The sequence below is a fragment of the Halichoerus grypus genome, chromosome 5 (assembly GCF_964656455.1).
Source record: "Halichoerus grypus chromosome 5, mHalGry1.hap1.1, whole genome shotgun sequence".
NCBI lineage: Eukaryota > Metazoa > Chordata > Mammalia > Carnivora > Phocidae > Halichoerus > Halichoerus grypus.
Genome location: NC_135716.1, coordinates 51854403 through 51872263, shown reverse-complemented (window position 1 = coordinate 51872263; position 17861 = coordinate 51854403). Strand labels below are relative to the sequence as shown.

Sequence of the window (17861 nt, the reverse complement as noted above, 5' to 3'; positions counted from 1 at the left end):
CAAACAGAATTCTAGCAACTGCAGCACACTAACAGACTTTGGCTCACTAAAATATAAGTATGCAGTTTGGAAATTTTAATCTGTGTGTGTGGAACTCCAGTAATTTCTAGAGTAGCTTCAAAGTTTCCACAAAACGCAGAAGAAACTTCTCTCTCTAACACAAACCCGCACATGCGCACGCCTCTGTTTGGGAAGCCTCATTATCATTTTTGTCTGTTTTTTTTTTTTTTTTAATTTGGGATTCCATGGAGATTTTATTTGAATAAAAAGTTCCAGAACATATTCAATATTTTATTTAATAAAAAAGTTCCACTAGTAGAAAAAAGAAAAATTTGGAAACCACTATAAGAACATTTGCATCTCTCTTCTGGAATGAACATTATGGGATTATTTGCACTTAATTTTTGAGATTCCAGAGGTAGCTTGGTTTACCAATAAATTTCCAGATTAAAATCTATGCTCTAGAAATCTTATTCCTCAACATGTATTGCTGCTCTTTCTGTCAATGCCCCAGGACAGGTAGGTGTGAAATGGCAGGATTTGGCCCAGCTGGCTGTGGGCCACCTCACTACACTTAAAACTACTTTAGGTCCTTGAGAGATAGTTACTTGACTGTAAACATGCTGCATAAGGAGCGCATATTCAGGGATAACAAATTTATCATCTCCTACCTAAGACAATGGAAAATTCATGAATATTTATTTTTTACCTTGGATTACCATGAAAAATCATATTACTTACATGAGAAACAAAGCAAAAATATAATTTTACTATTTCCTTCATTGAATTATGAGTAAGAAATGATCCAGCACGATAAATGAATCGTTACATCACCTTCTAAATCTAAAAAGTTTTATTTAACGGACACATCCACATTGAATAAAATCAGTTTGGGGAAAATTAGTTGCTTGCTAATTAGTAGGAAATAACAATACATGTTTGGACAATATATCCAACAGAAGTTCGATGCAAACTTCAGCTCCATGTCCCTTGACTTATGCTCTCTCATAAATTCTGGTAGAAGTGACGCCTTTCATGACACATTCCTAGACACACAAAAAAATTTCTTGATCAATCACGGGACTAAACCATGAGTTATTTATTTTCTCTAATGTTGGGAAGGAAACAGTATTTATTTGAAAATATTCGTTCTGAGATCCTATATATACCTGATATTGTAGTAAGTTAGGGAGATATGAAGACCGAGAAAACACAAGTCTTCCCCTCAAGGAACTTTACAATGTATAAGGTGAGTGAGAAATATAACCAGAAATGCATCATACAACATGGTGTGTGCTGAGAGCAGTCACAGAATGCTTCTTGGGGGACGGCCCGCCTCAACTGAACTTAAAAGCATGAAGGGCAATTGCCAGAGCGAAACCATAATCCCAATAGAATCACCTTGTTCGTTTTATATAAGCAAGCATGACTGTTTCTTTAGATAGAATAGTGATTATAAGATGACCTAGCAGTAGAGTCTAGAATTAAGCAACTAGAAGAGACTCACCACCACCAGTTTGTCATCCACTCGTTTTCTCTTTATGGTGGTTGATTTTCCGTCCCACTTCTGCACCTGTAGCAGGACTCCTCCATCTAAGGTTATGATGCTCTGTGAGCATAAGAAATGATTACCATTGGTATATGGTAGAGGAAAATAAAATAAAAAATACATCACCTTTGAATGAAGGAATATTTTGGGGTCCTTAGTCACTCGAAATTGTAAGGATATATTAAAACAAAAAAAAGTCAAAAACAATAGCATACAAATAATACATTATGATCAGAAAATTATACAAAAACACATACTTGAAATAATACTGTAAAAAATATAGATAACAAATTTATGTTGAGATGACAGTCTTATAGGTGATTTTTCTCCTTTTTTGCTTCAACTCTTTCATAAACATTCTCTTACATTGTTATGTTATTTTAATGCACTTCAGATAATCTATATATTGTATGACAAATAAATTGTGTTAATCACTTTTTTTAAAAGAATAAAGACAACTTTATAGAAAGGAGAAGATTCACTAACTAAATATCAAAGGCAACATGGTTTAAACCTAGGGAATCAGGGATCTTTGACCTGTGATAGACTAGTTCCCCTCCTTTTATACAAAACGGCTTCTTCTAGGCAGCAGTCTTTTAGAAACCATGCTTTTATTCTGCTCCAATTCCTTCTTCCTCACCTTGACTTTTCTGTCATCGGCAGTAACTTCATCAAATTCCTGGCCCAGTTTGAAGGAAATCTCAGTATTTTTAAAGGTGCTTTCTGATTTAATGGTGATCATATCCCCATTCACACTGATGACCATGTTGGGTTTGGCCATGCCAGCCACTTTCCTGGTGGCAAAGCCCACTCCTACAATTGGGAAAAGAAAAAAAAATGTCAAGTCCACAATTTTCCTTCACGTCTTTAACGAAGTCAGAACTGCAGTGTATGTGTGTGTTTGTATGTGTATAGGTGAGTTAACGTGTAGAGGTGGGGGTGTGTGCATAAGAGGAAAAAGACACCAGTGAGTTTCTTAAAAGCCTCATAGGACAGCTACTGCAGATAAGTAAAGCAGGCTAATATTCAAAGAAACCCATGGCACGATTAAGTGTAGGTCAACCTGAATTTCTTCTTCCGGGTTTCAGATACAACTCCACAGGAGACACATTGTTAATTTTGAAAAAGTTTAAGTCTTCTGAAATATATGTGTATATATATATAGTCACTGCGCTCTCAAACTAGCTGGCCATCTCAACCATTAGGGTAGCAACCATCATTTTGCTCAACTCATGAAGCACTTGGGTCATCTTGACCTTTCCTTTTTCGAAAACAAAAATCCATAGTCAAAGACAGAATTCTCAAGAGGATTTTTAAAATGAATACAGAGTTACTCCATTTAAAAATAATCTGTTTGGGTGTACAAAAGTCACATTTCATGGCATTTGCTGCCAAGTCCTATTTTCTTGGCTTTTCCAAATTACTATGAAATGAAGATTTTGATTAATTTCTCCAAAAGGCAAATATGAAAAGAATCACTATTTTAGTAAGTTTAGAATTCAATACTTTGATTCTCAATCACCTCAGCTGCAAACCCCTCTTTTAAAAAAGGAACTTTTTTCTTATGTAAGTAAGGTAAGGGATGAACAATTTACAACTTAATGTAGACAGTGGGAACTTGCTGTCACTGCATATGTTATACAGAATTTATGACAGTCGTAGATGTGTTGAATTTCTTAACGCATGTACATAAACCTAAGCTACTTCTCTTACTAAAGACTACTTATCTATACCAAAGGTTAGGTAGAGGGGGTAAGAGGGAGAAAAATACTGTACAAAACAAGTGATGTTAAGTCTCTTACTTAGCTACCTGTCTGAAAAATGGCTGCAGGTGGAAAGATATCTGGCTTCATCAAGTCCTGGCTCTGTTACAAAATATAACTTCACATACGTGGAGTGAGTCAGCATAATGAATGGATGCAACATTAAGTATAATTCCAGAATGGCTGACCTTGGGAAAAATCACATTCTCCACGGTCCTTCTTTGACTGATGAAAGTAATACCTGCTAACTGATTGATCATCAGTTAGAGCAACTAATTTCAGGAGATATCTTATTGTCTTTCATTATCCCCAGTGCTTTATAATTTTAAAACACAGTGGTATAAGAATTTAAATATAAATGTTAAAAGTATAAAATGCTCCTAAAAATCAATAGCAAAATAGCCTCAAATCCTGACATTTCTGTATCAGCACATACCAATTAGTTTATTGAATCGTGGTTAGTTGATATTCTAGAAAGGTAGGTCTCTTATGCTGAAGTCCCTAAATTCCCTCCTGTCTATAAACAAGAAAAATAGTAGTACTTACTGGCAAGGAAAATATATATACACTATATGACTTAGGGAAAGGTGAAGTCTTGAGATAGGGAGATTAAATCCTAACCCCTGTAAACCTCCCCCCCTCAAGTTGCTACCCCTGGATACAACCTTATTGTGCATAGGGGTGTGAGGAGAAGGCCTTTCAAGGGAGAAGCTGTCTGAGTGAAAACCAGCCTCCGTACCCGCTTGATTCGCCACAGTAATTATCCAGGGAACATTCACATAACACACTGGCAATATTAGCAGAATCTAAAAGCCTGAAAGCCTCCATTATCAAGGAGGAGGTGTGTTATGGCTATAACATTGTCCTTTTGACTTGATAATCCTATGGCATCCCACGTAATTCCTAGTCAAAGAAATATTTAACCCCTTAAGACAACGTATTTTCTGAAATTAAGATTTTGGCTCCCATAAAACAACCACTTTTTAACAGAATGACAGTGAGAAAATGAAATAATTAATATATGTTTACTTTAAAAATTACATTAAAAAGAGAAATATAGTGTGCTTTCAGCTTCAAATAGAAATTATTGAACACTAGGAAATAAATGTCATCTTATTTATTTTATATGCAAGAGGGAATGAAAGAGAAACAGGCAAAGAGCCAAGTAAAACAAAGATACCCCAGTTTAGCAGTGAAATAAAATCTTGTCATTTCTGTGGACCATAAAAATTCCAGTTAGACCCTTTTTCATATTGGCTCACCTGTAAGAAACATTAGTTGTGACTTTGGTCTAGAATGTTTCTACAAACAAATAATTCTCACTTGCCACTTTTATAGCCTCTGTATAGAAAACAGCATTTCCTATCTGGCCAATACTTCCAGAATGAAAAGCAGCCATAAGCCCCTCTTCCCCCAGAGAAAAAGTTATAAATCCAGTCACCCCACAACAGAGTTTCTTACCCACTTCTTTCATGTAATCATCAAAGTTTTCACTGGAGGTAAGTTTCCAGGTACCCACAAAGGCATCACACATTTTATGAGCTTTCTAGGATTATCTTCAAGATGAGAAAAAGAGCCGTAGCTGTCAGGAAGGTGCTATGACCTTCTTGAGTCCAGATAACTTCCTTTTAAAGATACCCAGATCATGTGATCTTAGGAATAACCAATTGGGGACGGTATCAGATCATTTCCTTCATTACCAGCCTCTGCAATTTTTCCTCTGAGTCATGTTTTTAACAGAAATTTCTCAACTTTGGTTCTCCCTGGCAAACGGTCATTTGACTTAGAGTAAAAATTATTTTTCAGCATTCACAAAATATTTTCAACATTCCTATTTTGAGTTTAATGCTCAGTGCATTGAATTTGTACCTATTATTTCCATACATATTTATCCCAGTGTAGAGTAGGTTAATTATCCCAGGATGAACTTTGACCCCCTTCTCTAGAGTTTCTATTAAAATTACAGTTATGTGGTTCTCTTGAATTGAGGAACCTAAGAATTATCTTACAGATTCTTCAGTAATTGCGAAGGCTATTTGGGACAGCGCTGTCTTGGGAATTACTTGCCAATTAAAACGAAATAAATAATGACATCTTAAAATACCTCAGATTTCTCATTTCAAATGTTTGGCATGAGTGAAAAAGAAATTATCCATCAGGAATCTGTCAATTTAATTAATAATGACTTAATTTCACTCTTTCTACCCCATAAATGAGAGCATAGTATTTATTTCCATAGTATTGGGGCCTTAAAAAAAATAGGCCCCCTTCCAAAATATTCTCCTCATACTGAGAAAATTCAGCCAGTTCCTGAACTATGTTATTATGAGCTCAAAATTTATCCAGCTCTAAATGGTGTTGCTTTACTTGAAAATGATCAGAAGTGGTGGGTGGCCACACGCTATCAAAATTTTATTTCCTTCTTTTACACAGAGAATAATTCATGAGATTACTTTTCTAAAGTATTCCTGTCTTTCAATCTCCTCCTACACCATCAGAATGATGGAAGATGTTCATATGTGCATCAAACTACCATGAACATACCCAGATTTTAGAAAAGAAAAAAGAAATAAAAATATTGCATCATGCTGAATCACTACACTGTGTACCCTGCTGAGTAGTAGCTGCTGCACACGCAATTGATTCACAGACCCATGTAAGTATCCGGAGGGCTTCCCAGAAATGTTTGAGGCAGAGGATTCTATAAAGGACAGGTTTTTCTGTAGGCAAACAAGTTGCTATAAAGGCCTGATAAAGTCATGTTACAAAAGTAAGTTTTAATTGTTGCATTTTTTTTAATGGCACGGTAATAATGTTCATCCGCTCTGGACTGTTGCATAGATACACGGATTGTGGGTGATGTACCATTCCGGGTAGACTTGCTATTAAAAATTCATCTGTTTCCCATTGAACAAGTAAATAAAAATGATCAACCTTAATACAGTGATAACTTGACAATGTTCTCAATTAATAATGGTTTGCTTTTTTGTTTTGGCTTGGTTTTGGGTTATCTTTTTTAAGATTTTCTTAAGAGAAGTTTTAGGTTTACAACAAAATTGAGAGGAAGGTACAAAGATTTCTCATGCACCCTCTGCCCCCACACATTCGCAGCCTCTCCCATGATCAACATCACTCACATTTTTTACCAAGGATGAACCTACACTGACACATAATAATCACCCAAAGTCTATAGTTTATGTTAGGATTCACTTTTGATGTTGTATATTCTGTGGTTTGAACAAAGTATAATGACATGTATCCATCATTATAATATCATAGAGTATTTTCAAAGCCCTAAGAATTCTCTAGGCTCTGCCTATTCATCTCCTTCCCACATCCCTAAGCCCCCAGCCTGTGCAAGCACTGTAATTTTTACTGTCTCCATCATTCTGCCTTTTCCAGAATATAGTTGTGTATGTGGCCTTTTCAGATTGGTTTCTTTTACTTAGTAATATGCATTTAAGTTTCCTCCATGTCTTCTCATGGCTTCGTAACTCATTTCTCATTAATGCTGAAAAATATTCCATTGTCTAGACCTACTATAGTTTATGACATTCACCTACTGAAGGACATTTTGATTGTTTCCAAGATTTGGCAATTACGAATAAAGCTGCTATACACATCCACATGCAGGTTCTTGTGTAGACATAAGTTTTCAACTCCTTTAGGTAAATACCAAGGAGCATGATATAGTAAGAGTAGGTTTCATTTTGTAAGGAACCACCAAACTGTCTTTCAAAGTGGCTACACCATTTTGCATTCCCACTAGCAATGAATGAGAGTTCTGTTCCTCCACATCCTCACTAGTATTTGGTGTCAGTAGTATAGATTTTGGCCATTCTAATAGGTGTGGAGTGGCATCACATTGCTGTTTTAGTTTGCATTTTCCTGATGGGGTATGATGTGGAGCATCTTTTCATATGCTTATTTGCCCTCTGTATATCTTATTTGGTGAGGTGTCTGTTAAGGTGTTTGGCCCATTTTTAATTGGGTTGTTTGTTTTCTTATTGTTGAGTTTTAAGAGTTCTTTGTATATTTTGGATAGTAGTCCTTTATCAGATAATTTTTTGCAAATATTTTCTCCAGCCTTTGAATAATGGTTTACTTTTCAAAATATATGTTGATGCTTTACTTTTAGTAACAAATTGCTTCAGACAGGTTTTCAAATGATTATCACACTTGAATAATATATCATGTATATTTTAACACTGCAATTTAAACATTTTTTTTTGGAGATGGACTGCCCAAATACTGCAGTCTTTAATCACATGTGCTTCCTGAATACTTGAAATGTGGCTAGTATGACTCAGAAGTTGAATTTTTAATTTTACTTACTTTTAATTAAAATTTAAGAAATGATCCTTATACAGTTATTGGGAAACTTTTAAATATATGTGGGAGAACTTGAATATGTGAATCTACTCTTCCAATTATAGAAATGTCTAAATTTTATGAAATCTAAGTGTCAATCAAGCATTGCAAAAGAAAATTTAGAATCTGAATTGAGTTGTACTAATAGTATAAAATGCACACTGAACTTTGAGGACAATATAAAAAAGTGCAATATCTCATTAAAAATTCTTGCACTGATTACATAAACTATGAGATGTTGAAATTATGACATTTTCGATATATTGGGCTAAATAAAATACGTTACTAAAATTACTAAATTACTAAAATTAATTCAGTAAAATAATGTTTCTTTTCACTTTCTTAACCTGGCTACTAGAAAATTTTATTTATTTATTTATTTATTTTAAAGATTTTTATTTATTTATTTGACAGAGAGAGACACAGGGAGAGAGGGAACACAAGCAGGGGGAGTGGGAGAGGGAGAAACAGGCCAAGCAGGGAGCCCGATGCGGGCCTCGATTCCAGGACCCCGGGATCATGACCCGAGCCGAAGGCAGACGCCCAACGCCTGAGCCACCCAGGCGCCCCATAGAAAATTTTAGATTACACATATGGCTCACATTACGTTTCTATTGAGTAGCACTATTTTAGAGTCACATAGTGACACCAACGTTTATTTGTTTATTCAACATGTGTGTCAGGGACTTGGCCAGCCATTGGGGATTCAATATGGGCAACCTTAACAGGCACTTGCTGGCTCTCATAGAGCTTACATTCTAGTTCTGGAGAAGATAATATACAAGGAGATAAATAAACCAACATCAGGTAGTGATTTCAGAGAAAACAGAACGAGGTAATCTGACGTAATGACTGCTCTGAGGGTTGGCAACACTAGGTGGGGCAGCTCAGGGAGGTCAGTCCAAGGAGGTGGACAGTGGAGCTGATACCTAGAGGATGAGAAGAAAACAGTCACGGAAAGATGAGACAAAACATGTTCCAGACATAGGGAACAGCAGGAGTTTGTGGATTCCATTCTCGTTCATGACAGTTTCACCTAAACATGACCACCGGTACTAACCCGTGACACACATAGATATATGTTCTTCTAAAACCATGACAAAAGTACACATATATGTTCCTCGTGAGCAGAGTCCAAACTCCATTAAGGCAGGAGGTTTTATTGTGATTATTTACTGGTGCATACCCAATAACTAAGTATTCAATAAAATTGAATTGAGAGTCCAGTAACACTCCTGTAAAATTACCTCAGGAATATTTCTATGGGCTATTAGCTTCATGTTCCTATGTTAACATATTTAGTGTCTGATCATTGCTGGAGAAATGGCATATTGAAATTTTCTAGAATCAACAACTGGCTCCTTTATTGATTTCATATCAACAAAAATAGTAACCTATGGTATAGGAACTTGGTAACTTAAATAGCAATGAAAGAATTAATATAAAAGAAGGTTATTGGGTCTACATGAAAAAATTTTTCACCTTATCAGTTGTGTAGAGTAACAAAGTAAGCTTGCCAGACTTACTTAAGGGGTTGGTGTCTTTAAAAGCAGCTCAGCTTATGTCCCAAACACATGGGCCATCCTGTGGAATGCTAATATTCTATGAACAAGTCCACTAAGTTATGTATCATATAAGACAGAGATTTCCTTCAAACAAGAAGCTTTCCAGAAATTATTTTTAAGTTTTTTATTTTAATTCCAGTATAGTTAAGTACAGTGTTATATTAATTTCAGGTGTACAATATAGTGATTTAATAATTCTACACATTACTCAGTGCTTATCATGATAAGTGTACTCTTTAATCCCCATCACCTATTTCACTTATTCCCCCACCGACCTCCCTCTCCAGTAATATCACTTTGTTGTCTATAGTTAAGAGTCTGTTTCTTGGATTGTCTCTCTCTCTCTCTCTCTCTCTCTTTTTCCCTTTGTTCATTAGTTTTTTTTTTTTTCTTAAATTCCACATATGAGTGAAATCATGTGGTATTTGTCTTTCTCTGACTGACTTATTTTGCTTGGCATTATACCCCCCAACTCCATCCACGTTGTTGCAAATGGCAAGATTTGATTCTTTTTTAGGACTGAGTAATATTCCACTATATATACCACATCTTCTTTCTCTCTTCATCTATCAATGGACACTTGACTGCTTCCATAATTTGGCTATTGTAAATAATGCTGCAATAAACATAGAGGTGCATGTTTTTTTTTTGAATTAGTGTTTTTGTAATTTTTTGGTAAATGCCCGTACTGTTTTCCACAGTGGCTGCACCAGCTTGCATGGCCACCAACAGTCCACCAGAGTTCCTTTATCTCCACATTCTTACCAACACTTATTGTTTCTTATGTTTTTGACTTTAGCTCTTCTGACAGTGTGGGGTGGTATCTCATTGTAGTTTTGACTTGCATTTCCCTGATGATGAATGATGTTGAGCATCTTTTCATATGTCTGTTGGTTATCCATATATCTTCTCTAGAGAAATGTCTGTTCATGTCTTCTGCCCATTCTTAAATTGGATTATTTGGTTTTTTGGGGTGTGGAGTCATGTAAGTTCTTTATAAATTTTACATGCTAACCCCTTATCAGAAATGTCATTTGCAAATATCTTTTCCCACTCAGTAGGTTGCCTTTTTGTTTTGTTGTTTCCTTTGCTGTGCAGAAGCTTTTTATTTTGATGCAGTCGCAATGGTTTATTTTTGCTTTGGTTTCCCTTCCCTCAGGAGACATACCCAGAAAAATGTTGCTATCGCCAATGTCAGAGATATTACTACCTATGTTCTCTTCCGGACTTTTATGGTTTCAGGTCTCACATTTAGGTCTTTCATCCATTTTGAATTTATTTTTGCGTATGGTTTAAGAAAGTGGTCCAGTTTCATTTTTTTGCATGTAGCAACACCATTTGTTGAAGAGACTGGTTTTTTTTTTTTTCCTCATTGCATATTCTGGCTTCTTTTGTCAAAGATTAATTGACCATATAATCATGGGTTTATCTCTGGGCTTTCTATCCTATTCTATTGATCTAAGTGTCTATTTTTCTGTCAGGACCATACTGTTTTGATTACTCTAGCTTTGTAGTATAATTTGAAATCTGGAATTGTGATACCTCCAGCTTTTTCTTTAAAAAAGAAATATTTTATTTATTTATTTTAGAGAGAGAGAGAGAGAGAGATCAGGGGGAGGAGCAGAGGGAGAGGGACAGGGAGATAATCTCCAGCAGACTCCTCACAGAGTGCAGAACCCAATCCAGGGCTCCATCCCAGGACCCTGAGATCATGACCCGAGCTGAAACCAAGAGCTGGACTCTCAACTGACTGAGCCACCCAGGAGCCCCCAGTTTTTCTTTTTCAAGATTGTTTTAGCTATTCGGGGTCTTTTGTGGTTCCATGTAAATTTTAGAGTTATTTGTTCTAGTTCTGTGAAAAATATTATTGGTATTTTGATAGGGATTGCATTAAATCTGTAGATTTCTTTGGGTAATATGAACATTTTAACAATATTTGTTCTTACAATCCACGAGCATGGAATTTTTCCTATTTGTTTTTGTAATCTTCAATTTCTTTCATCAGTGTTTTATAGTTTACAGAGTATGGGTCTTTCACCTTTTTGGTTAAGTTTATTCCTAGGTATTTTATTATTTTTGGTGCAATTATAAATGGGATTGCTTTCTTAATTTCTCTTTCTGTTGCTTCACTGTTAGTGTATAGAAATGCAACAGATTTCTGTACATTGATTTTGTACCCTGTGACCTTCCTGAATTCATTTATCAGTTCTAGTAGTTTTTTGGTAGTCTTTTGGGTTTTTTATATATCGTATCATGTCATCTACAAATAATGAAAGTCCTACTTCTCCCTTAGCAATTTGGATGGCTTTTATTTCTTTTTATTGTCTGATTGCTTGGGCTAGGACTTACAGTACTATGTTGAATAAAAGTGGTCAGCATGGACATCCTTATTCTAGAGGGGGAAGGCTTTCAATTCTTCCCCATTGAATATGATATTCACTGTGGGTTTTTCATATATGTCCTTTATTATGTTGAGGTATATTTCCTCTAACTTTGTTGAGAGTTTTTAATCATGAATGGATGTTGTACTTTGTCAAATGCCTCAATTTTCTGCCTCAATTGAAATGATCATATGGTTTTTATCCTTTCCCTTACTGATGTATCACATTAATTGATTTGCAAATATTGCACTACCTCTGCATCCCTGGACTAAATCCCACTTGATGGTGATGAACAATTTTTTTAATGTATTGTTGGATTTGGTTTGCTAAAATTTTGTTGAGGACTTTTGCATCTATGTTCATCAGAGATGTTGACCTATAGTTCTCTTTTTTTGTAGTGTCTTTATCTAGTTTTGGGATCAGGGTCATGCTGGCCTCATAGAATTTCCTTCCTTCTTCTTCTATTTTTTGGAATAGTTTGAGAAGAATAGATAATAACTTTCTTTAAATGATTTGGTAGAATTCATCTGTGAAGCAAACTGGTCATGGACTTTTGTTTGTGAGAAGTTTTTTGATTACTAATTCAATTTCATTGCTGGTAATCAGTCTGTTCAAATTTTCTATTTCTTCTGATTCAAATTTGGGAGGTTGTATATTTCTAAGAATTTATCCATTTTTTCCTAGGTTGTTCAATTTGTTGGCCTATAATTTTTCATAATATTCTCTTACAATTCTTTGTATTTCTGTGGTCAGTTGTTATTTCTCTTCTGTCATTTCTGATTTTGTTCGAATCCTCTCTCTCTTTTTTTTTTTTTTTTTGATGAGTCTGGCTAAAGGTTTGTCAATTTTCCTGATCTTTTCAAGGAACCATAAACTGTCCAGAAATTTAATCCAAAGACCCATATGTCATATCTTATGTATCTACTTTGCAGTATAACTTGGAATATAAGCAACTGCCTAGTACTTCCATAAATTACCTTCATCTCAGTTCCTAAGACTTAATCTTGCTGCCTGGATAAGATAGAATGTGCCCTCATCAAATAATCAGTATCATTCACCACAGTGTTGGTGGATTGTTATACGAACAGATGGAATACAATAAGGAGAATCACATTAAAAAACAATTCAACATTATAAGACCTTGGATTCAACATTCTTTGAAGAATATCTTCCCTGTGTATTAATGAAGAAAATTCAGATTTAACCAAAATTTTGTGGTCATCCTTTCTTGAAAACTAGTAGAAATTATACCGTTAACATTTTCAAATCTTGTTTCATTGTTTAAAACTCATGCTGGCAAAATTTTTTCACAAAACCTTTTTTGGCAAACCTACTATGTCCAAGGCATTGTACTAGGTGCAATGAGGGAACAAAGTAATGAATAAGATGTGATTTCTGGGTGCTTGGGTGGCACAGTCGGTTAGGCCTCCGACTCTTGGTTTCATCTCAGGCCATGATCTCAGGGTCATGGGATCAAGCCCCACATTGGGCTCCACGCTCAGCACCGACTCTGCTTGAGATTCTTTCCCTCTCCCTTTCTCTCCCCCTCTGCCTTCCCCCCCTGTACACATATAATGTGCACAAGATAAGTGATATCTTCATCCCATCTCCAATCTCTCCTCATTCCTGAGTTCCCCTCACCATCCTGAAATTTATCTCAATCATGACTTAAAGTTCCTTGTACTTTACTTGTTCACCAAATATTTGCTGTATTAATGCATTAATTAACAAAAACAATGAGGTTTGTGTTTAGGCTATGTAATCCTTCTTATTGCTTGTGCATGAGTTTTAAACCAATAAAACCATAGGCTCAAATCTGTGTTTTACAAAGATACAGTGGTACTAGGAAGGGTATATTATAAAGGATAAAGTAAGCAGATGTAATTTCCTTCACAAGGCATGACTTATGGGATGGTGAGGAGCTGAGCAAGGGTAACAGCAGAGAGATGATGGAAAAGCAGTAGAAGAAAGTGAGGAATGACAGGAAGGGTAGAGGAAGCTCCTTCCTTCTGGAGCAGCCTGGTCCCCATGAACAAAGTACATGGGAGAAAATGTGCCTTTAGCTGTAAAAGGAATTCCCATAGGAACAACTATATTTTTTATTCACAAATATTCAAATAACAACATTAAAATGCATATACCAGACCATACTCTTACTCCAGAGCCATGGAGAAGGGGTGTTCAGTGACTAAAGCCTTCCTTTGCTCTGGAAATGTGGAGAGTAGGGATGTGGCCCCAGACCACTCAGTGCTGACTGGGGACAAGCCCTCTCTGGTTCAGGCCGACAGCTTTGCACTTTGCTCCACTATGGACAGCTTCCATGGAATGCATCCCTCTGACCTTTGCCTGTGTTTATTTCTTTTGGAGGAAATGAGGGTATTTTTTCTGACAATTTTTAAGTTGAAGAGGAAACATACCCAACCTTGGGATAATAAGGAGTAGAGACAAAGCCATGATGAGAGGGTGTGTTTTCACAGAATGTGTGTGATAGGTTAAGAAAGGGTTCATGCCTAGGTTCTCCTTTTATTTTAACAAAGTTCCCATATTAATGTAATATTATTACCAATGTTTGGGGATTTCTTAGAGCTTTAAGATAAAATGTTGGCAGGTAATTTAGGCATATTTTGTTTGGTTCTCTCCCCCACAGGCTATTGGGAACTTTTAATGTGAGAATTATTTTATATTTCCTATCCTGGGTTTAACAGGCAAAGTAAAGGTAACCTTATTTAGGTTGTGTATCATTCACTGAATATTTGTTCACAGTGACTGATCATTGACACTTTGGTTTCAAATAGTGATGGTTTTGGAAAGAGTGGCTGAGCCGGTAGGCTATGCATCAGTTAAAAATATTGTGGCTAATTATAGATTTGTGTTGTGACTTCAAGGGTGTTGTGTAATTTCTTTACCTGCCCTCTTACTCATAAAAGGGACTGTTCTTTCATAGTGTAGCAGGTGCAAGTAGGAACCAACTAAAGAGCTGGCAAAGCACTTTCTGAACATCGAATGTGTCCTACTCTGTCTTTATTTAATAAAGCAAGCATCATTATGAAGACCTGCCTGTAGGAAAGTGAAAAAGTGAACCTGGAAAACCAGAAAGGAATGTACACATGAACCAGTTGTGATTATTGGAAGATATCACTAAGAAAATGTCCAGGAGGACAGACAGAAACACACACACACACACACACACACACACATCAAGTTTGTTCTCTTCTTTATGTTCAGTTAACATTAAGTCATTCCCTTTTTAATTCCTGGCTATAATTTCCTTGGAGGTAAGTGTTACATTATTCATCCTTGGATACCCTAGGCTTAGCATTCTGTATGACGTGGACGTTCTGTATTGTTCATTGTTGAATTAGGAGGGAATCAATCAGATTGATTTAGATCATATTAAGGCATAAATGACAGGTAATGTTGTAATATTAGTAGAAGTATTTGCATTTTTAAAAATAGATCCTGATTAACCCCTTGAGGTTATTTTTGACAGAGTCAAGGGAAAAATTTCAGGTGTGGGAAATATACAGTAGAACAGAAGAACTAGCTTGGCTTCCTCAAGTCATAGTAGTATGTATGTACACTGCTACTTGTGCTTCTAAGAACTTTTTTCAACCCACAAGGAATGAGCACACCCTGTGTTTTCGAAACATCTGTTCATAACCTCACTTTTAGCAGTCTCAGCCCACTTATATGCTTTTAAAAATTGCACAGACATCATGTGGTTTTAATTACATAAATAGAACGAAATACAAAGGAGGTATTCAGCCACATATTCATCAAATGTCTACAAAGTGTCAGTCACTGTGCTGGACGCTCTGGCATAAAACTGAGGAAGACAAGCAGGGGCAGGCACATGAAGACTCTGAACTTTCTGGAGGGGAGGGCCCGTGCATCTGGAGTGGTCTAGAGTGGCTCTGGCAGACAGTAGGCACAGTTTCTGCTTCACAGAAGGCACTGAAGAAATGACATTTAAGAGAGAGAAAAAGGAAGAGGTCAGGGAGAAGGAGGACTAGAAGAAGAAGGAGAAAAGGGAGAAAGGAAAGAGAGAGTAGGGAAGAGGGAAGAAGGGAAAGAGAAAAGGGGATGCTTAGGATGAGCACTCGGGTGCCCCAGGTTGCAGACAAAATGAGAACCATGTGGTAGAATGAAAACACCAGACGGTAGCAGATGCCGCAATAGGGCCCTAACTGTGACCTGACACTGGCAAAGAGAAAGAACAGGAGCAGCTCATCCAGGAACAATTCTGATTACAAGGAGACACTGAGTATTCTTTCTAGGAGGTGATCTTGCCGCGGGACTTCTCCCCAGTGAACTCTGATCAAGTAAGAAAGCACACATGTCAGGCATCTGTGAATTGTATTTGCCGTCTAGGTGTTAACTTCCCTCTTGACGAAAATCCTCTCTCACTGGGTGAAATGTGCATTCCTGCATTCATTCAGTGGCTTGCCAAGATTCTCCAAACCTGGATATTATTATCCCTGCAACAGGATTCTTGGTCATGATTTGATGCTATAAAGACAAATTTATATATCTCTTCCTTGTAATTCTGTCACTATTCCTTATAATTCTCTCATTATTTTAAAATATTCAGTGAATACCAGCATACCTATGACATTTTCATGGTTGCCATATAAGCAAGTGTTATATCAAAAAAAAGGTCCAGAAACTCTGGAGTTAAGACATACTGAAATCCTGTTTCCACTGTTCACTGGCTTGTGACCTTTGGCAATCTAATTAATTTCTATGGCACTCAGCTTTCTCATCTGTAAAACTGGAAAGCTGTATTTTATGGTATCGGTTAAATTCGCAGTCTTGACGTCAAGTATTTTGCATGTTGCCTAGCATGTACCTCACTCAACATGTGGCAGCTAGTAATGGTGGTGGTGGTGGTGGTGGTGGTAATATAGTCCCAGAAGATAAACCACACACACTTGGGGATGTGAGTCTGGGCTGGGAAGAATTGGAAAATTTTCTCTAATGCAGAATAGCCTTACTCTCAGTTATCTTTGATTTTAGAACTCTCAAAAGTTTGAGTGCTCTCTCCAGCAATGATTCTGGAATGAAAGTTTAGTCTCGGAACCTGAGAAATTCATGAAATCCAAAGAAGTTTTCTTGATATTCATGTTTCAGAGCAAGAATATTTTTTTCTCAAGAGATGATACCATGTTAATACTCTTCCTCTCACTGTGGAAAATTTTCCTCCACAAATGGAAATATTTTTAATGCTCTTAAAAAATGGATATATGCTTGATACAAAAATTCAAGTAATATAGCTATAGAGCAGAAAATCATTGTGCCACTGTCTGGATTATCACTTTTAATGATTCCAGGAATATCCTTTCAGTCTTTTTTTCTATGCATGTGTAAGCAAAAAGATGGAATATCAGTATGAATTTTTATTAAAGACATTGGATACTATGTCAAGATTTTGTGTATACATACTCTTCCGTAACTTTCATCTTCACTTAGTAATACATCATGGCCATCTCTTTGTGTCAATAAATATAAATACATCTCATTTTTTTTTGATTGCTGCCAAGTATTCCATTTGTATGTGTGCCATGTTTTAACAAATAACTCCACTTTTCACTGTTAAAATAATTTTAGTAAACATTCTTGTACATATTTATCTTTGTCTATTTGTGTTGGTATTCCTGTAGAATAAATGCCTAGAGGTATAGTTGAAGGGCCAGTGGGCATACACATTCTAAATGCTGATACACGTTGTTGAATTGCCCTCTAAGAAGCTTATGCTCTTTAAACTCCCACCAGCAGTGAATGACATCACCTATTTCCTTTCAGAGGAACTGGCTTAAAATGGGGCTTGCTTTCAGTGGGGCTTATCATTTGAAATAGTCAACATGGGCAGAAGGTAAATAGATAAGAGAACACAAAGTTGACTACTAGAACCCAGAGCCAGAATGCTATCCAAGGCCTGGTTTATGGTGGCCAGTAGTCACTCAGTACATATTTGGTGACAGACTGAGCATCTGGCTGTCTAACCAAGCTCATCAAGGGCCTGGCTCAAGGAAAGACCAGTAGATGGAATAAAGACAAAGTAACATTATGTACAAACATTAGAATTCAGTCTTCTGCTAAAAAAACAAAAAAGTATGAGTGAAGAGCCTGAAGCAACTTCACTTGAGAAGGCTTAGGGGAGATGGTTGGAACTTCTCCAGTTCTGGTCAGAGACAGGTAGAGTATTCATCTTCCAATTGCCATGTTTTCATAT

The 17861-nt window shown here is 36.4% G+C and overlaps 1 protein-coding gene across 1 annotated transcript; it reads right to left on the bottom strand.

Annotated features, from left to right (window-relative positions):
- Positions 1-835: 835 nt before the first annotated feature.
- On the bottom strand, positions 836-4924 carry FABP4 (fatty acid binding protein 4). The gene is made up of 4 exons (XM_036100819.2): positions 4774-4924; positions 2190-2362; positions 1508-1609; positions 836-1046 (listed from the first exon to the last, which is right to left on the bottom strand). Exons 1-4 carry the CDS (start codon positions 4844-4846, stop codon positions 996-998), a joined length of 399 nt encoding a protein of 132 aa, XP_035956712.1. The 5' UTR covers positions 4847-4924; the 3' UTR covers positions 836-995.
- Positions 4925-17861: the final 12937 nt, after the last annotated feature.